At 40.9% G+C, this 18,899-nt stretch overlaps 1 protein-coding gene across 10 annotated transcripts in view; it reads right to left on the bottom strand.

The window, feature by feature from the left end:
• Nucleotides 1-3,176: 3,176 nt before the first annotated feature.
• The window catches only part of SPIN1L (spindlin 1 like), a 168,630-nt gene continuing 152,907 nt past the window's right edge, over nt 3,177-18,899 (bottom strand). For all 10 annotated transcript variants that reach the window (XM_040655158.1, XM_040655160.1, XM_046905103.1 and 7 more), the window contains 3 exons: nt 12,816-13,069; nt 11,959-12,192; nt 3,177-7,046 (listed from right to left, as the gene is read on the bottom strand). In XM_040655158.1, the coding sequence (XP_040511092.1) occupies nt 6,847-7,046; nt 11,959-12,192; nt 12,816-13,069 (688 nt within the window). In that variant the 3' untranslated portion in view covers nt 3,177-6,846. The remainder of the gene's footprint in view (nt 7,047-11,958; nt 12,193-12,815; nt 13,070-18,899) is intronic.

Raw genomic sequence — 18,899 nt, 5'->3', positions numbered from 1 at the left:
ATATTGCTTCTTTTCTGCGTTGCTCTAAAGCACCATAGTACGCTGCAGAAGCAACAATTTTTTTCCTTCCCGCCCCCTTCAAATTATCATCAGGAGGGAAAATGTTCAGTTCGTCCTCCAGATCTACTGGACCAGGATCAAAAAGATCCTTTGGTTCCGGTTCATCCTTGTCTTTAACCAAGTTACAGGCGGGCGGCAGAGACGCAGCAGCAAGGGACGTGGGCGGGGTCAAGCGCGGCAGCGTCACGGTGAGCGACGGGGGCGGAGCGGAGGGCGGCAGCGTCACGGTGAGCGACGGGGGCGGAGCGGAGGGCGGCAGCGTCACGGTGAGCGACGGGGGCGGAGCGGAGGGCGGCAGCGTCACGGTGAGCGACGGGGGCGATGCGGAGGGAGAGAGTGACGCAGCGAAGGACCGAGGGTGGGGCCGTGGACGGCAGTGGGACGCGATTTTTCTTCTCCCCGGCCAGGGGTGGGGTTGGAGCCGCGGATCGGGTCCGGGCAGGAGGGGCAGCGGTGGGGGTGGGGGCGTTGAGGAACAGTTGGAAGAATTTGTCCGTCCTTGTCGAATTTGTTTAAGCCCTTCCGTTATTTGGTGCCAAACAGGTAAAAGTTTCACAGCCATTTTGTCTTTAGTAGTAGAAGCCTCCCAGACTTTTGTACCAATTTTGTCCCAAAGTTTCCCATCAAGAGAAAACCCAGCTTTCGGAAATTCAGGGACATTTTTGCTTATCCATTTAAGAAAAGTAGCTAATGCTGAGGTAGATACAGGCCAATTCTGAAACTTTAAAACTATCTGTAATACTTTGAGATTTACTTTGCTCCTTCGTCAGTGAACTCCCCGTAGTTTTCAACTGCTCACCTTCTGTCCTGCAGAACGGTGTGGGCTCGCGCAAAACAATCTCTCCGTAGTTCAGTTGGGTGACACTACCGGATTGGGCTCGCTCAGCCTTGTCTTGATTTGCTCCACATGGTGGGTGCCATTTGCAGCGTCTGATGCATGGACTGAGATGTGAACGATCCAAATCGTTCATTACAGGTTCTAACATCCCTTATATACATTCACAAGTTTTCTCTTTTAACTTTCCCACCCACCTTTACATGTCAACAAAACATTTCACAAACACTCCTTAACTGTGCACGCAGGCACTTATCCAATTAGAGGCATGAGTCATTCCTAGCCACGCTCTCTTCCTCCAGTCATAGTTGTCATCACGTGGCCATCACACAGCTTACTTGACTTTGTTTTTCTCTTCTTCAGGAGGTGTCCTTGGTTCTCAGTGTTGCTTTTTCATGCTGTTTATCTTGCTCCACAGCTGCTGCTGCTCTGAATAGTCTTTCTTGTATTCCCACAGGCACAGAGGTGAGATAGACAGGTTGGTCATTCCCTGGGTCGTCCTTTCTACCCTTCTTAAAAATGGTTGCAACATTGCCTTTTTTCCAGTCACCATGGACTTCACCTGACCACCATGACAAATATAATTGAGAGTGACTTGGCCACTATGTCAGTCGATTCTCTCAGGACTCTGGGATACATCTCATTGGGACCCATGGACTTGTGGGTGTTCAGGTTCTTTAAGCGGTCATGAACCTGATCTTTGCTTACAATGGGAAGGACATTGCTTCCCCATCCCCACTTTCTGATCTACTAGAGGGCTGTGTGAAGAGCAATCACCAGGAAAGACTGAGGGAAAAAGTTGTTGAGAACCTCAGCCTTCTCCTTGCCCATTGTTACAAGTCTGCCTGTATTGCTCCTTAGGGGGGATAACACACACTTGGAATTTCCTTTTCTGGTTTACATCCCTGTAGACGCCTTTCTTGCTCTTCTTTGCACCCCTTGCCATGTCCAGTTCCAGTTGGGCCTTGGCCTTCCTGACCCCATCACTACACAGCCTAGCTGCATCCCTATACGCTTCCCAGGGTACCTGTCCCTGCTTCCACTGCCTGTGCATTTTCTCCTTGTACTTGTTTGACCATCAAGTACTGGTTCAGCCATGCTGGTCTCTTGCCTTAATTTCCTGACTTCCTACACTTGGAAGCCCAGAACTGTACATAATACTGGTGAGGTGTGGCCTCACCAGTGTTGAACAGAGGGGAAGGATCACCTCTCTTGACCTGCTGGCAGTACTTTACCTAATGCAGTCCAGGCTACCGTTAGCCTTCTTTACAGCAAGGGCAAATTGCTGGCCCATGTTCAACTCGGTGTCCACCAGGACCCCTCGAGTATTTTTCTGCCATACTACTTTGCAGTTGAGTGTCTACCCATCCTGTACTGATGCCTGAGGTTGTTCTTCCCCAGGTACAGGACTTTGCACTCCTCCTTATTAAGCTGCATATGGGTTCTGTCAGCCCATTTCTCCAGCTTGTCCAGGTCCCTCTGAATGGCAACACAACCCTCTGTTGTATCATTAACTGCTCCCAGTATCATCCATGAATTTAGTGAGGGTACACTCCTTTCCACTGTCCAGAGATGTTGGCAACTTGGTGCCAAAAATATATTTTGGAGTAGCCATATAAAACTGTCCTATCTATATTTTAAAAAGTGTTAGAAAAAGGAAAATCTCATTTTTTCAGCATCCAAAGTCAAGTTTGGCAATTTACATTTAATGACATAAAAAATGATTAATATGAAGAACTTATGTGTCATAAGAAAATTCACAGCACTGTGGTATTATTCTCTTCATTACTCATCACCTCCATTTTGGAACAATTCTACTTTTTTTTTTTTAGTGAGTAAAATAAAATTCAGTTTTTTGTTAAGCATATTAACTGATACATTTGTCTGCTTTGAAGTAAACACTGACAAACACTGCTGAACTGCTGCTAACAGTGTGAGCTTTAGTATGTTCTGGAATTAGAGGCTCTCCACAGACTTGCATAACCTTCTGAAGAGGAATTTTTCTGCCTTTGGTAAAATACAATTTAAATATTATGCTTTATCTCAGTCAAATTCTATCTTTGATGTTCCTACGGACTTGACAAAGAAGAAAAAAGGTTTTGGCTTAGCAAGGAAACTTATTTCATAGGGGAAAGCTTTATACCAGCATACGTGACTCAACATTAAAATACTAAGTTGTTTTTAACTAAAACAAACAAACAAACCTGAAGAAACTGCCTTTTCACAACCTGAAGTCACATCACTACATTTTGCTCATGCAAACAAAATTTGCAGTCATGAGTTGCACATAAAGGATTTATTTTAAATGTTTTAAGGATAGAGTTACATCATAATTATAAAAATTACTTACAGAATTAAGTAACAGATTTAAAGTATTCATACTTATAAATGCAGAAAACAGGGAACTGTCTAAATTGTTCAAAATAAAATAAAAATAATGAAACTGAGCTCTAAAGATGAAGTCATTACCTAATTCTATAATCTGAATACAAAGACCTCTGAACTATACACATACCAAGAACCATCCAAATTGCACTAATGAATGATGTAAAATACAAAAAGCACAGCATTTTCAAGGAACCAAAAACTGCTTTTACCATATTTTCCCCCAAAACAAGTGTAATATATTCTGTCTGAAAATAAAGCCTCCCTTTTAAAATAATTAATTTAAAGAAGGCTTCTACCTATTGTAATAAGTAAGACTTTCCCCAAAGGATTTCAGTCCTCACATAGTCCAACTTAGTTTAGGGTTTGCCATTCAAAAGAAGAAAAAAAGTAGTGTTCTACTAATCCATTGTGATTCTATTTATTCTTGAACAGAATACATGATCCCTTCAAATGCTGTATGACACATACAACTGGAAAATTACCTTCCGTTGGCACTATGTTTGCCTCACCAGTGCATTTAATCCTACTAACAACCATTTAAACAGCACAATAAGCAAATTCACAAAAAAAGAACAACCCCCCTCCCCCACCCCAAAAAAAAGCAAAACAAAAGAAAGAAAAAAAAAAACCAGAACAAAACCCAAATCTAAACATTATAACATGCAATTTTAGTTTGTTACATTGAATGTTCTAACTTTCTAAGCATGCAGAGAAGGATGGCCTGGATTTAATTTTTTTTTTTTAGTTTTAAAAAGTTTTACATGGCAGCTTGACATCACACACACACACAATATACAACAGTACTACAGCAGGTAAATGAGAGAGGCCAATAACTTTTATCCAAAGATCCATGTAATGTGCCATCACAAGCTCTATGATAAATTTGGAAAGCAATGTTGAACCTCTAGAACAAGGGGTCAACAATTAGTTACCAGGTTAACAAAAGCACTGCATGCAGATCTGAAGCATTATCCTAAAACAAAGCCCAAAGCAGATGTCAGGGAGTGGAATTAGTCTCAAGCCTCAAAAATGTGTTTCTTAAGCTATCAAACAAAAACAAAAGAAAAAAAATAACCCTACCAAACAAAAAAAAACCCAAACCTTAAGAAAAAAGATGAAAAGAAAAAACCTGTGTAACAGACAACAGTGACATCTAAAAACAACCAGAAATTTGACAGTTTATAGATTATATTCTAATTATCAAAATACCTGATATATTAGAATGGTTTGCATAAAACCCACAAATGCAAGCCTAATGCTAAAAATGTTCCAGTAGACCTAAACCTCAGCTATTTCAAAACAAATCTTGTATTCCTTAGACGTATAGCCCAAAATTCCTTGTACCAAGTTATTCATGTATCTTGTGTATAATCAGTACACTCACTCATTCTTGTGCCACAAATATTAACTGGGGCTCATGGAGCCAGGCTCAGCTTTAAGATTTACATGCAGGACTCTAAGAGTCAATAGAAAGCACATAACAGATCTGCAGGATGAAAGCACTGTGTTGCAAATCTGCTCACTTTGTTCGAAACAGAAGGAAAATTTGCAACTCAGGTACTTAGTGCTTAAGTACTGGATTGAGAAGCTGTGAACTGAAATACAGTTACCTGCCTTGGGTTGCCCATGATGAAATACTGGACAGAATGTAATATAGTAGCAAGAGACAAAGAATTAAGGTATCGTATTTATACGGTATTACCATTCAATAGCATAATGAAGCACAAGCCTTAAGGCTAAAATATGAACTCAGGCAAAGAAAAGGACAGAAAGGGGCTGAAACCACTGACTCTGATATCAAGAATACTCAGAATAGAGGTCAGACCTTTGATCTTTGATTAATAGCACCTCTACTGAATCCTTCCACTAACAGCATAAGGTTGTATATATCTATGTATTCCTTCTTTCCATCAGTAGTGTTAACTGTCTTCACATACTGTATTACTGTGAAGCTGTACTTGGAAGCTTGTAGAGCCCTGCTCTAAAGTAACATGACAATTTTGTTGCTGTGCAATTTTGTTGTCTTGTTGCAATTCTGATGCTTTTAAAAGCTGCTAAACTTAAAAAACAATGAAATCCTAACCTTGATTTACAACCATCTTGAAAGATTAAAACTGTGAAAGGATTTGGCTGCTATTTACATCCACAGTCTAATGCAGATGACTGAACCACTGAGATTGCCTATAGCTTCCATTAGATAGTACACCACTAGCATGCAGAACTCTACTGCTCATAGAATGAAATTCATGTTAACAGCATACCTCTAAGCAAGTACACCACAAAAGGCAACAACAGGTTTAAGCTGTAGATTTGTTTGGAGACTCCTTACATGGTATAAGTCAGAAAAACAATATATTGGGAACATATCTTCTTGAACCAAGATGGTTGAGAACAAAAGCAAGAAGGCTGCAGGTCACAGTCTCCCATGGAGGCATGGGTTCGAATCTCACTCCTCTGGGTGTGAGATTCAAACAGAATCATCTGCAGACTGAGTAGAAGGCAATAAATACTTCTTCTCTAAAGGAGGTCTTCAAAGTAAGAGGACTCTATCCCCACCCTTGAGATTGTATTTACCATGTAAAACATTAACTACTGTTAGGCTTTTAAGTCTACAGATATCCAGTTTGGTAGGTTCTGACATTAAATGGGAGACTACTGATTGACAATGCATAGACTGAAGTCTTTAATAGTATATATACTATTAAACTTGTGGCACCAAGTACTTGGGTTTTGCTAAGAAATGCGTATAACAAAAGAAAGTACAACATTTAGGATTGAAGGTGGCTTTTTTGTGTCTATTTTACTGGTTTCTACAACTTGTAAAAATGGGCCATTAATCTGCATTTTCTAATGAATCGGTTATACAGATTAAATATATTTTTACACTTCAATGCCTTTTCACTGAAAGGTGTATAAGTCAAACACTTGATATCTTATTGCCCCATGACTACTAAAAATGCACAATTGTTTCCATGTACTGAAAGTTCTTAAAAAGCTTAATGTAAAAAAAAAAAAAAAAAAAAAAAAAAAGCCTAGAAATACAGTAAATTTATGTTACTTGGGTTAGGCACTCCTTACTGCTTCATAAACCATTCAAATCTTTGAGAAAAGTCACCTCGGACTCAACCTGGAAAACAAGGACTGCCAGCAGCAAAGAAATTAATTGTAATGTTACAAAAGAAGACATAAAAAATAGAAAACTACATTTGCATGTGTCAGCTGAAGAGGTGAGTGTAACACTGAAGAAAATGTTAAAAATCTATGAAAACAATTAGATTACAATATTAAATTGACTTTACACAGCTTGATTTTGCAGCTGTTCTATGCTTTTAACTCCCTCTTACCCAAATATATTGACTTTCATCAAGAAATTGAGTTTTCTTATGCAAAATTTGTCACATTCACATAAATGTTTGTAACATTCAGAACAAAACAGGTTTGCTAGCAGAGACTGTGTTCACAGGGACATTTAAGCTTTCATTTAACTGAAAAGCAGTCAAGTCTTTGTCTACAAATTTTACATTTAATAGTTCCACAAATTTGGCAAAATTTCATGACGATATCTAGGATGTCTTCACCAAATCATAGACATAAATATGGAAATCATCATCAAATTTGATGAAATAGACAGATGGTTTGGCTTCAACTTGATGAATGACCATGCCAGTCCTTTTTGATCCATCTTCTTTGGCATACTCCACTTGTTTGCCTACCAGGCTGTCCACAACTTCACCTGGTTCCCGTTCTGCTGGAGGCGAATCATCTGTAATACAAAAATATAATGTACTTTGGTAGACATTTATGAATTTTTTTTCCAGTATAGAAAACTGCAATCTTCTTTACAAGTTATAAGAAATAATTACAAGTTTAAAATGCAGAGCATGCCTAAAATGAATTGTTCAAACACCTAACTATTGCCATGCTTTTAGAAAGTACAGTTTTTCTTTAAGGTAATGCTATCTTTAATTTTATGAAGTCAAAAATATCACTTCATTTGGCTAGAAAAATAAATATTGACATGAAGGTTCACACACTAGTTACAGAACATATTTATAGATAATTGAATTTAAGCCCCCAGCAGAACAAGGCACTGAGTCTCTCTAACAAAAAAGTCAGAATGCTAGACCTCCCTTTCCCCACATGCTGTATTCAAAATGTCAATGTAAGCATGCCACTGTAACAAAAACACATCTTCTAAGTGTAACCTCCTTAATCAATAAAGCTGTTAAAAGACCTTTTAACTTCCCACTGAAATTAATACTGTTGCTGAAGTCTAACTATATTATTTGCTTTTCTAGCAAATAATATACATATTTTTTTCTAGTAAAAATCTAACCAAAAGTATCCTTAGGAACGCAATTCACATTATCTGAAAAAGATCCAGATTCAGGAAAGGTAGCTCATACTTTGGTGTCTCTTAGAAACAGAGATAAATAGAAGATAGTCTCAGGATGAGTGTGAGGGAAAAAAGAGCACATTAAAACCAATTAATTCTTAAATGTGGAAAGCATATAGGCCTCTTCCCTTATTTTTCTAAAGGTGGAAGAAAGCAAAGCAGAATTTTAAAATACCTTACAATCATTTTTAAGGTTTTACAGAGAACAAATTATTTGGAGATGCCAACTCTGAAAGAGCTTTATTTGTTTCTTTAGGAGTGGGAAGGACATCTTTTTCCTTGCAAAGATTGCAAAGAGCTGCCTTTGAGAAACAGCCATGAACAGGTTAAGAGCTTGTGGGTAAAAATTAGTGATCGGACCAATGAAGGAGATCTTGGGGTCTGATCAAGGGAAGCCTGTAGATAAGGCCTTCTTGCTTCAACTACAAGAAGCATCCCACAGATAGGCTCTCATCCTAATGGGGGATTTAAACCAGCTGGATGTCTGTTGGGAAAGCAAAAGAGCAGGCTGTAAGCAAACCAGTAGACTCCTTGAGTGCACTGAGGATAACTTTCTGGTCCAGGTATTAAAAAAAGCAATCAGAGGTGAAGCATTACTGGACCTGGTGCTCACCAATGCAGATGAACTCATTAAAGAGTTTAAGATTGGAGGCAGTCTGGGCTGTAGCAACCATGCCCTAGTTGAGTTCATGATCTCAAGGAATATGTGCCTGGAAAAGACCAAAGTCAGGACCCTGAACTTCAGAAGACCAGGCCTCCAGCTGTTTAAAGAATTAGTGATTAGTGGGAGAAATACCCTAGGAAACTGTCCTTAGGGACAAAGGAACTGAACAGAGGTGGCAATCATTTAAGGACACCTTTCCTAGAGTGTAAAAGTTCTCCATTTCCATGTGTAAGAAATCAAGTAGGGGAGGCAGGAAATTGGCATGGCTGAGCAAGGACCTGCTGGTCAAACTGGGGTGTAAGAAGGAAATGCACAGGCAGTGGAAGCAGGGACATGTGCCCTAGGAAGAGTGAGTACAGGGCTGCTGTCTGGATGTGTAGAGATGAGATCAGAAAAGCCAAGGCATGGATGCAACTGAAATTGGCAAAGGATGTGAAAAATAACAAGGGATTCTACAGGTACATTGGTCAGAAGAGAAAGGCCAAGGAGAGTGCAACCTCTGTGATAAATGAGAAGGGAAAACTGGCCATAACAAACATGGAGAAGGCTGAGGTACTCAACAAGTTCTTTGCCTCAGTCTTCACTGGTAGTCAGGCTTCTCACGTCTCTCACATCCCTGAACCTCTAGGCATGGACTGGAGGAGCAAAATCCCTCCCAATGTAAGAGAAGAGCAAGTCTAAGATGTTCTAACGAGACTGAACATGTACAAGTGTATGAGGTCAGGCAACATGCATCCCAGGGTCCTGAAGGAACTGGCTGATGTAGTTGCCAAGACAGTCTCCATCATATAGGCTTGGGCCAGAGTGGCTGGAAGACTGCGTAGAGGAAATGGACCTGGGGGTGTTGATTGACGCTAGACTGAACATGAGCCAGCAGTGTGCCCAGGAGGCCGAGAAGGCCAATGGCATCCTGGCTTGTATCAGAAATAGTGTGGCCAGCAGGAACAGGGAAGTAACTGTCCCCCCTGTACTCAGCACTGGTGAGGCTGCACCTTGAGTACTGTATCCAGTTTTGGGCCCCTCACTGTAAGAAAGACATCAAGGCCCTGGAGCGTGTCCAGAGGAGGGCAACAAAGCTGGTGAGGGATCTGGAGCACAGGCCTTATGAGGAGCGGCTGAATGAGCTGGGATTGTTCAGTCTAGAGAAGAGGAGGCTCAGGGGAGACCTTATTGCTCTCTATAACTACCTGAAGGGAGGTTGTAGTGAGCTGGGGGTCAGCCTCCTCTGTCGTGTGACTAGTGGTAGGACTAGAGGGAATGGCTTCAAGCTGCGCCAGGGAAGATTCAGGCTGGACGTTAGGAAATACAACTTCTCTGAAAGGGTGGTCAAGCACTGGAATGGGCTGCCCAGAGAGGTGGTGGAGTCACCGAGCCTGGTGGTGTTCAAAGAGCGTTTGGATGTTGTGTTGAGGGACATGGTGTAGCAAGAACCATTGGTGATGGGTGAATGGTTGGACTGGATGATCCTGTGGGTCTTTTCCAACCTTAGCGATTCTATGATTCTATATTTGAAGTCATGGCTCTCAGGTGAAGTCCCTGGTGACTTGAAAAAGGGAAACTTCACTTGAATTTTTAAGAAGGGTAGAAAGGAAGACCCAAAGAACTAAAGACCAGTGAGCCTCACCTCTGTTCCTGAGAAGGTCATGGAAGAAATGTTAAAGCACATACAAGACAAGGAGTTGATCTGCAATAGCCAGCATGGCTTCACCAAGGACAACTTATGTGAATCTGATGGCCTTCTGTGATGAAGTGATGGCATCATTTGACAAGGGAAGACCAACTGATGTTATCTACCTGGACTTCTGTAAGGCCTTCAAAATGGTCCTATATGTCATCCTTATCTCTAAATTGGAGAGTTGTGGTCAACATCTCTATGTCCAAGTGGACACTGGTTACAAATGGCGTCCCTCAGGGTTCTGTATTGGGACCAATATTGTTTAACATCTGAGTTGGTGAAATGGACAGTAATATCAAGTGCACTCTCATCAAGTTTTCAGATGATGCCAGGCTGAGTGATGCAGTTGATACAACAGAAGGAAGGGATGCCATTCAGAGGGACCTAGACAAGCTTGAAAATTGGGCCCACATGAACAGAATGAGGTTCAACAAGGCCAAGTGAAAGGTGCTGCAGCTGATCAGGACAGTCCCAGAAATGAATACAAACTGGGAGAAGAATTCATGGAGAGCAGCCCTGCAGAGAAGGACATGGGGGTTCTGGTGGATGAAAAGCTTGACAGAAGTCAGCAGTGTACACTTGCAGCCTAGAAGGCCAACTGTACCTTGGGCTGAAAAGAGGGGTGGCCAGCAGGGCGAGGGAGGTGATTGTCTTCCTCTGCTCTACTCCTGTGAGGCCCCATCTGGAGTACTGCATTCAGGTCTGAGGCCCCCAGCACAAGAAAGACTGGAACTGTCAGAGCGGGTCCAGAGGGGAGACCTCATTGTGACCTTCCAGTACTTGAAGAGGGCTTATAAGCAAGAAGGGGAGTGAAGAGTAAGAAAAGGTTCACAGAAACTAGGAAATTGGAGAGTAATAAAGGGTCTGCAGAAACTAAGGATAAAAGATAGAGATAGTTTACAGAAGCAAATATGCAGAGGCCACTAGAAGAATGGGATAGCAACAAGCTGGGATTAGGACAATGCAGGGGGTGGAGGACATAAAGATAAGGGTTTGAGAACAGCTCAAGGACACCGGGCAAGGAGGTGATGAGATGTCCACAGAGCAAGTTAGAACTGGTTTGGGGGCTACCCCTCCCGCAGGGTTGAAAGTTTACAGGAAGTAAGACGATGAGCCTTCATCCCACCACCACCAGGAGGAGACCCCCACTGCTCATGATGCGTGCGCAAGGGGGAGGGACCATATGCTAAGGAGTTCTCGGAAATGTAATGAATATGTATATGAATTCTGGGAAAACCATTGATTATGTATTAGTTCTGCCTATATCTGTACCAAGCTTTTGCCCTACAGTGTGCAAGCTAGGTGGAGCTATCCCCCTTGCACCAGGGTGTATGCGCAGCGCTGATTAAAACATACCTGCTTTTATAACTACTTTGTGGTGATAGAGTTTGATTCCACATGTCAGGAGCAACTTTTTACATGGACTGATAGGAGAAGGGAGAATGGTTTTAAACTAGAAGAGGGGAGATGTAGATCAGATGTTAGGAACAAATTCTTAACCTAGAGGGTGGTGAGGCACTGGAACAGGCTGCCCAGAGAAGGTGTGGATGTCCCATCCCTGGATGTGTTCAAGACCAGGTTGGATGGGGTCCTGAGCAACCTGATCTAGTGGGTGGCATCTCTGTTCATGGCAGGGAGGTTGGAACTAAATGGTCATTAAGGTCTCTTCCAACTCAAGCTATTCTATGGTTCTATGATTGCATAGCACTAATTATCTAATTAAAAATTTATTTTAAAGACAAAATTGTCTCTCTGAGAAGTGCTTATTAAGTGAAGGGAGAGTACAATATTTAAAATATATATATATATATGTATAAAAGGGAATAACAATCAAGGCCCTTGTTTGTCAGCTCTCTTTTTCCATAAGTAAAACATAAGCCAAACAAGAATACAAAGAGAGATACCACTTTTCAGAAGAAAAAAGTAACCAGCCAACTTACTGGAATCAGGCATAATGCGAAGGTCACCTTCTTTATAATCATCTAAGAGTTGGTACATGTACAAGACAGGATCTTTCTCATAGGTAATATAAAACCATGTGTTCATAATAGGAGCTCGAGCCAAGACCATCCCCCTCCATTCATCTTTTGAGCCATCCTCTGTCTCAAACATATGTTCCACAGCTTTGCCTATCATTGTGTCTGCCAGGTGGGCATCACTAATTCGAGATGAAGCTGAAATGACAGCAGTTCATAAGTAAGTTCATTGAAAAATACAAATGCAAGTCTTCATCAAAAATAATCTTTATCCAAATTCACAAATAAATTTGTTTGGAAGTTAGTCAATTCACGTACATAACAAATAGTGTCCATTCCAGAGAGCTGAAGATAATAAATCTGCAGAACTTTAAGAATTATTTTGACATGTTAACACTCTTATCACCACTGTCCATCAAAATATCATAATACAAGGTAAAGAGAGATCAATATAGGCCATAGCAATGAATAATGTCTGCATTTTCAATATTTGTATTGTGAGGGAGAAGGAAGGAAGAGAGGCCAATACAAAACAGCTCTATAAAATTATTAATGAAAGTGTTGAGTTTGGTCCTCCCTAACCCCATTCTAGAGACTGCTACTGACCTCTGCAGAAAAACAAGATCTTATTCCATTTAGAAATAAGTAATTACTAGGGTAAACTTTGAACTTTACAGTGTGAAAATTTGGATTATTTGCAATGTGACAAAAAGTGATTTAATAAAATCTAAATGTTCTGATATTATCTTGGGGGAAAATCAGGAGAGATTAGTGGAGAGCATTAACTATTAAATGGCAACATATATAGGAAAAAAACTTACCAACTCTGTCTGGAAGGACTTCAAGTGCTGAAACTCTTTCATCTTTGTGCAGTTCTAGTCCATACACACAATCGAATCCATCATACTTTATAAGATAGAGAGAAGGATTTACAGGAACTTGATCAAGAACTGTGCCCTTCCATTGTGTTATGGGTCCGCTTCCTTCCTTCCAGCCATGCTGTATTCTGCAGCCTACAATGTTTCTTCGTGGCTGAGAAATAGGTTTGCTTGGTCCCACATTGTTTCTATGCTTTCTGTACACAGATAGAAACATAATATTAAACAAGAACATACTCAAAATTCTACTCTGTACTGGAAAAAGAAAAAAAAAATACACTGAAAATTAGTGAAACACTTTCAACATTTTGCATAAAGTTGCTTTCATAATAGTAGTTTCTAAACCTTGTTTGCTTAAGCCAAAAGAACTATTTCAGCTGCTGTAACAATGAACATCAAAACTCATTTGTTAAAACCCTAAATCAGGTCTCAAAGAGCAATGTTACCTGACAGTATTATGACTTTGCTAATTCATTGCTCTCTGCAGCACAGTAAATATAATTCCCTTACCCCAAGAGGGAGAAACCAGTGGAAATATTGGTGGTGGCTTACAAATTCTTCAAGGCATTTGTTTTCCCTAACCTGTTCTGTCACCTGAAGGAAATTTCACTTCTAGGCACCTTTGACTTCAATTGTTTTTAAAGACATATGGCAGCAACAATATTCTTCTAACATTTCTTTTTAGTACAGCACAAGAAAAATGATATGCCAAGGTAAAATCAATATAAGGAATACTCCTTAAAGCTGAAAATAGATTAAATATACTTTTTGCATTTCTGCAGTTTTTTTAATGCAACTTTCATGGAAAGATTTTCACTGGTGAGTATCAGTTCTTCAGATAAACAGTCATCAAAGATAGTTCACAATTTCAAACCACTAAAACATTACACAAGTTTTATTCTACTCAGTTTAAAAAAAAAAAAGCAACAAAACAACAAAAAAAACACCCTAAAAATAAAATAAAACTAACCAACAGTTTTGAATACAAGTGGAAAAAATATGAGCATTGCAACAGTATATTGGTAATAAATGTATATTTATTTTAGCATGTTACAATATACATACTCATTCCTAACATGATATTTCGAAGGTTGCCTAATTAACATTTTCAAGAATGTTAGCTAATTCAAAAATAAATTTATGGATTAAATACTAGTTACACTGCACTAAATTTAACTGGCAGTAAAATATACAGAATTAGCATGTTTAAAAGCAACAGCTAAAAAATGAAAAAACATTTGCAGAAAACAACATCCATCCTTAGATTAGTGACAGTGACCAAAGAAAAATGTCTCCAGGAACAACGAAAGCTCACAGAGCAGTCTACATATGATTAAGTTCCAAAAGAGACAAATTGCAATCACACCAGTACAATCTCATAATCAGTCTTAAATAATAATGAAAAATAATGAAAAACAGCATACAAAATTAGTAATGCTGAAGATGCAATCATAACTCCATGAAAAACAAGATGCATAATTCCTTCAGTAGCTTGTCCCTCCTACAGACCTTCATTCTACATGAACATCTTGCCAGAGTTCCACAGTATCTTTTGTCAAATTTCACTTCCACGATGCTTTAAGCTTATCAAGCAGGTCAGCCTGCAGTTCATATTCCTAACTTCGGTAACAGATTATTATAGAAATAATAAACTCTTTTAGTTAAGAGGCATTCTCTTGCAAAGCTGGTTCTAATTTTACAAAGAAACTTTAACACATACTCAAACTCTAGTTCGTGATCGAGTCTTTCTGTTTTTATATACATTTCATTATAAGGGACCTTCACAGAATAAAACTAAATTACTACTGAAACTAAAACGGTTAAAGTTGAAAAGGTAAAATACTGTTCATGTTTATGTGCATGTTCAACCACACAATTTTGCTTTATGCCTTTAAGCACAGAATTTAAATTTGCACAATTAAGTGAAAAGCTTCACTCATTAAATATATATATATATATGATGGAAAAAGACTACACAACTAAGTTTAAACTGATAACAAACTTTTAAAATGCCTTAGAGAAAGAAAAATCATTATAAACAGTTACAAGTGAAATAGCAGCTAGATAGACTAACAGTTCAAGTTTTTTCTTTGTCAGAAGGCAGTACCTCTGAACAGCTATTCATTCTCATTTGTATTGGTTTATATTGCAAGAAATGATTTTCTAACTAATAAATTGCCAAAGAAAATCTACTTATGTTTGCATCTAAACATGTGCGCAGAACCGGACTGAACCGGCCTGTAAACCATGAACACCCCCCTCTCCCCTCTCCTTTTCAGGACAGTGGGCCTGTGAGCCTGCTGTCCCCCTGTCACGGACACAGATAGATCTAGATAACTCTGTGACAGTTATTGGTGGAGAATGCGGGCAATCTAAACCGAATCTGAACCTTGTACTGTTAGCAGGGGAAAAAAAAAAAAAGGAAAAAAAAAGGATTTCTTAAAGTTAGAGTTGCAGAGCGCTGTAGCTAGCTTTGACCTTCACAGATTAGATTATAGGCTGGGCGGTCTGCCAGAATCTGGACAATGAACTGAAGGGTTTTTTTTTTTCCCTTTTAGCAACTCCCAGCTATGAATTTGTTCTTTAATTTAGGAGCGCTGTATAAAGGATTAAAGGTCATTATGTTTTTTGTAACTTAATGGTTTCTCATGAAGTTCATCATTTTCTATTTTGGAGTTGTAACCCTCTGGGGACGAGTGTTATTAGCCATGAAGGAAAGATATCCCTGATCAAACTAACTAAAGGTGATGAACCCTCCTCCTCACCAGTATCATCAAAAATCTCAGCTATTAAAAGTAAACATTTTCCTGCTCAAGCAAATGACAGTAGTAAATCTATGTCGCGTGCCGCCTTGTGGAGTTACGTGAGCATGGAGAAGACATGAAGAAGCAGCATAAAAACCCACTCCTGTACTACAAGCACGGGTGAGAGAATTACAAAACAGATCAACCACCAATGCAAATGTTCCAGTTACTACAGTTAACCAATAGAGGGGCCCTGCCCTCAGACAGGGGGGAAAGGGATAATAGAGTTTATTGGACTGTGTGGATCCGATGGCCTGGCACATCAGAACCACAGAAATATAAGGCACTGGTGGACACTGGTGCACAGCGCACTCTAATGCCCTCGAGTCATGAAGGAACAGAATCAATCCATATTTCTGGAGTGACTGAGAGATCTCAAGAATTGACTGTGTTGGAGGCTGAAATAAGCCTCACTGGTAAAGACTGGTAAAAGCATCCTATTGTGACTGGCCCAGGGGCTGCATGCATACGATTACCTCAGAAGGGGGCATTTCAAGGATCCTAAGGGGTATCGATGGGCCTTTGGAATAGCTGCTGTAGGCACAGACTGCATTAAGCAGCTATCTGTTTTGCCTGGCCTGTCAAAAGATCCATCTGTTGTGGGGTTACTACGAGTAAAAGAGCAGCAGGTACCGATTACCACAAAAATGATGCACAGACGGCAGTACCGCACCAACAGGGATTCCTTGCTCCACATTCATAAGTTGATTGCTCAACCAGAGAGTCAGGGAGTGACCAGCAAAACTCACTGGCCTTTTAACAGCCCCATAAGGCTAGTGCATAAAGCCTGTAGAGAGTGGAGGCTGACGGTAGACTACCGTGGCCTGAATGAAGTCACACCCCTACTGAGTGCTGCTGTACTGAACATGCTAAAACTCCAGAATGAATTGGAGTCAAAAGCAGCCAAGTGGTATGCCACCACTGACATTGCTAATGCCTTCTTTTCCATTCCTCTGGCCACAGAGTGCTGGCCGCAATTTGCCTTCACCTGGAGGGGCGTTCGGTATACCTGGAACCGTTTGCCCCAAGAGTGGAAACACAGCCCAGCCATTTTACATGGGTTGATCCAGACTGTATTGGAGCAGGGCAGTGCTCCTGAGCACCCGCAGTACATTGATGATATTGTTGTGTGGTGCAATACAGCAGGGGAAGTTTTCAAGAAAGGCGAGCAAATAATCCAAATTCTACTGTGTCGTGGTTTTATGATTTTTGGTTATCAGTATTCCACATCACAACATCATGCAGTGTACTGGGAGTTAAAGAGCAAATGCTTTAGTTCCGGGTACCTGTCTGGAAGAGAAGAAGAACTACGTTCCCCAAGAGCCTTTTCGAGTACTGTTATCATTCCTGCTCAAGGGAACAGATATAAGGGCGCAGGTCATCTGCCTCGGCCCTCTTCTTGTCTCGACGTGTTTCCTGCTGGATCGGCTCGCTGCTGCTGCTCCCGACTGCACGCAAGGCTTCAGTATTAGCGTAAGGCCTTTGGCTCTCGGACAATCTTTCTCTCAATTATTGTTGATTTATATTGTATTATAGTGTATATAGGAGGAGGGTGTAGTAGAGGAAGCAGTCAATGTAAGAGAAGAGGAGGAGGGTGAAGTAGAAGAAGCAGGCGATGTAAGAGAAGAGAAGGAAGGAGGTCCAGTGGAGTGGCTCCAAGGAACTGGAGTGCCCATCCCCTCAATAAGACTGCATGCACAAACACCAAGGAGGGCAGGAAGTCCTGAAAGAGCAGGAGGTGAGCAAGACATCGTAACCATTGTGGATAGATCTTTGAAAATGAACAAAATCCGTGGACTGAGAAAGGACTTCACACGCCACCCCAATGAGCCTATTGTCACCTGGTTGCTTCGATGCTGGGACAGTGGGGCCAACAGTGTGTGGCTAGATAGCAGAGAAGCTCATCAGCTCAGTGGCATTGCTAGGGACTCAGCCATTGACAGACGTTTTAGCACATGCCAGAACCAGGCCTTCACCCTCTGGAAGCGGATGTTGTTAGCCGTGAGAGAAAAACACCCCTTTAAAGATGATCTCATGCCTGAGAAAAGGAAATGGACTGATATGGAAAAAGGCATCCGTTATTTGAGAGAATGTGCCGTGGTGGAAATGATATACAGCCCTGACTTCATCCCTGACGAGCCAGACCAAGAGCATGATCCTGAGAGAGTCCGGTGTACACCAAATATGTGGCGCACATTCACTAAGACTGCACCAGAAAGGTATGCCGGTACATTTGCAGCAATGTATGGCAGAGGGGAAAGAAGACCCCTTATAGATGATCTGGTTAATAGACTCCAAGACTTTGAGTTGCATTTAAATCCTCTACGAGCTTGTGTTTCAACCATCACAAGGACAGTTGAAAGGCTAGACAGAATAGAGAGCAAACAAGAAGATATAATAGACGAACTGTCTACCATACGTGATGCTGATGGGTTCATAGTGGACGAGGACCAGAATTCCCAAAACCCTCCACTGGAAGGGTCAACTTGGTGTCCTCCCGACCTACATGATCCAACATCTCAGCCATCAAAAGGGGACGTCCTCCTGCTAGAGGAAATGATAACGGTAAGACTATAACACGTCTTGCCTTGTGGCAAGCCCTTTAAACTGTTGCAAGCTGTTTTTGCTATTAAGTGAAACAAATTGAAAGGACCTGCCCAGGAAATTCAGTTCCTATGTATAAAGTGGCAAGATGGGCGTCGTCACATCCCAGCAGACATGATCAGCGAAATTACTGCTATGTCTCCACCCACTAGCAAGAAAGAGATACAATCTTTTCTGGGTGTAGTGGGCTTTTGGAGAATACATGTTCTAAATTACAGCCTCATAGTAAGCTCCCCTTATCAGGTGACGCAGATGAAGAAAAAATTTTCATGGGGCCCTCAGCAGTAGCAGGCTTATGAGAAAATTAAGCAGGAGATAGCTCGAGCCATGGCCCTGGGGCCAGTGCGGATGGGACAGGATGTAAAGAACATCCTCTACACTGCTGCTGGTGAAAAGGTCCCACTTGGAGTCTGTGACAAAGAGCCTCAGGAGAGACCTGATGCTGACCCCTTGGATTCTGGATTCTGCTGTCCCCCTGTCATGGACACAGATAGTTCTAGATTACTCTGTGACAAAAAGGAAAAGGAAAAGGAAAAGGAAAAGGAAAAGGAAAAGGAAAAGGAAAAGGAAAAGGAAAAGGAAAAGGAAAAGGAAAAGGAAAAGGAAAAGGAAAAGGAAA

The sequence above is a fragment of the Gallus gallus genome, chromosome W (genome assembly GCF_016699485.2).
Source record: "Gallus gallus isolate bGalGal1 chromosome W, bGalGal1.mat.broiler.GRCg7b, whole genome shotgun sequence".
Taxonomy (NCBI): domain Eukaryota; kingdom Metazoa; phylum Chordata; class Aves; order Galliformes; family Phasianidae; genus Gallus; species Gallus gallus.
This window is presented reverse-complemented; position numbering and strand designations above follow the sequence as displayed.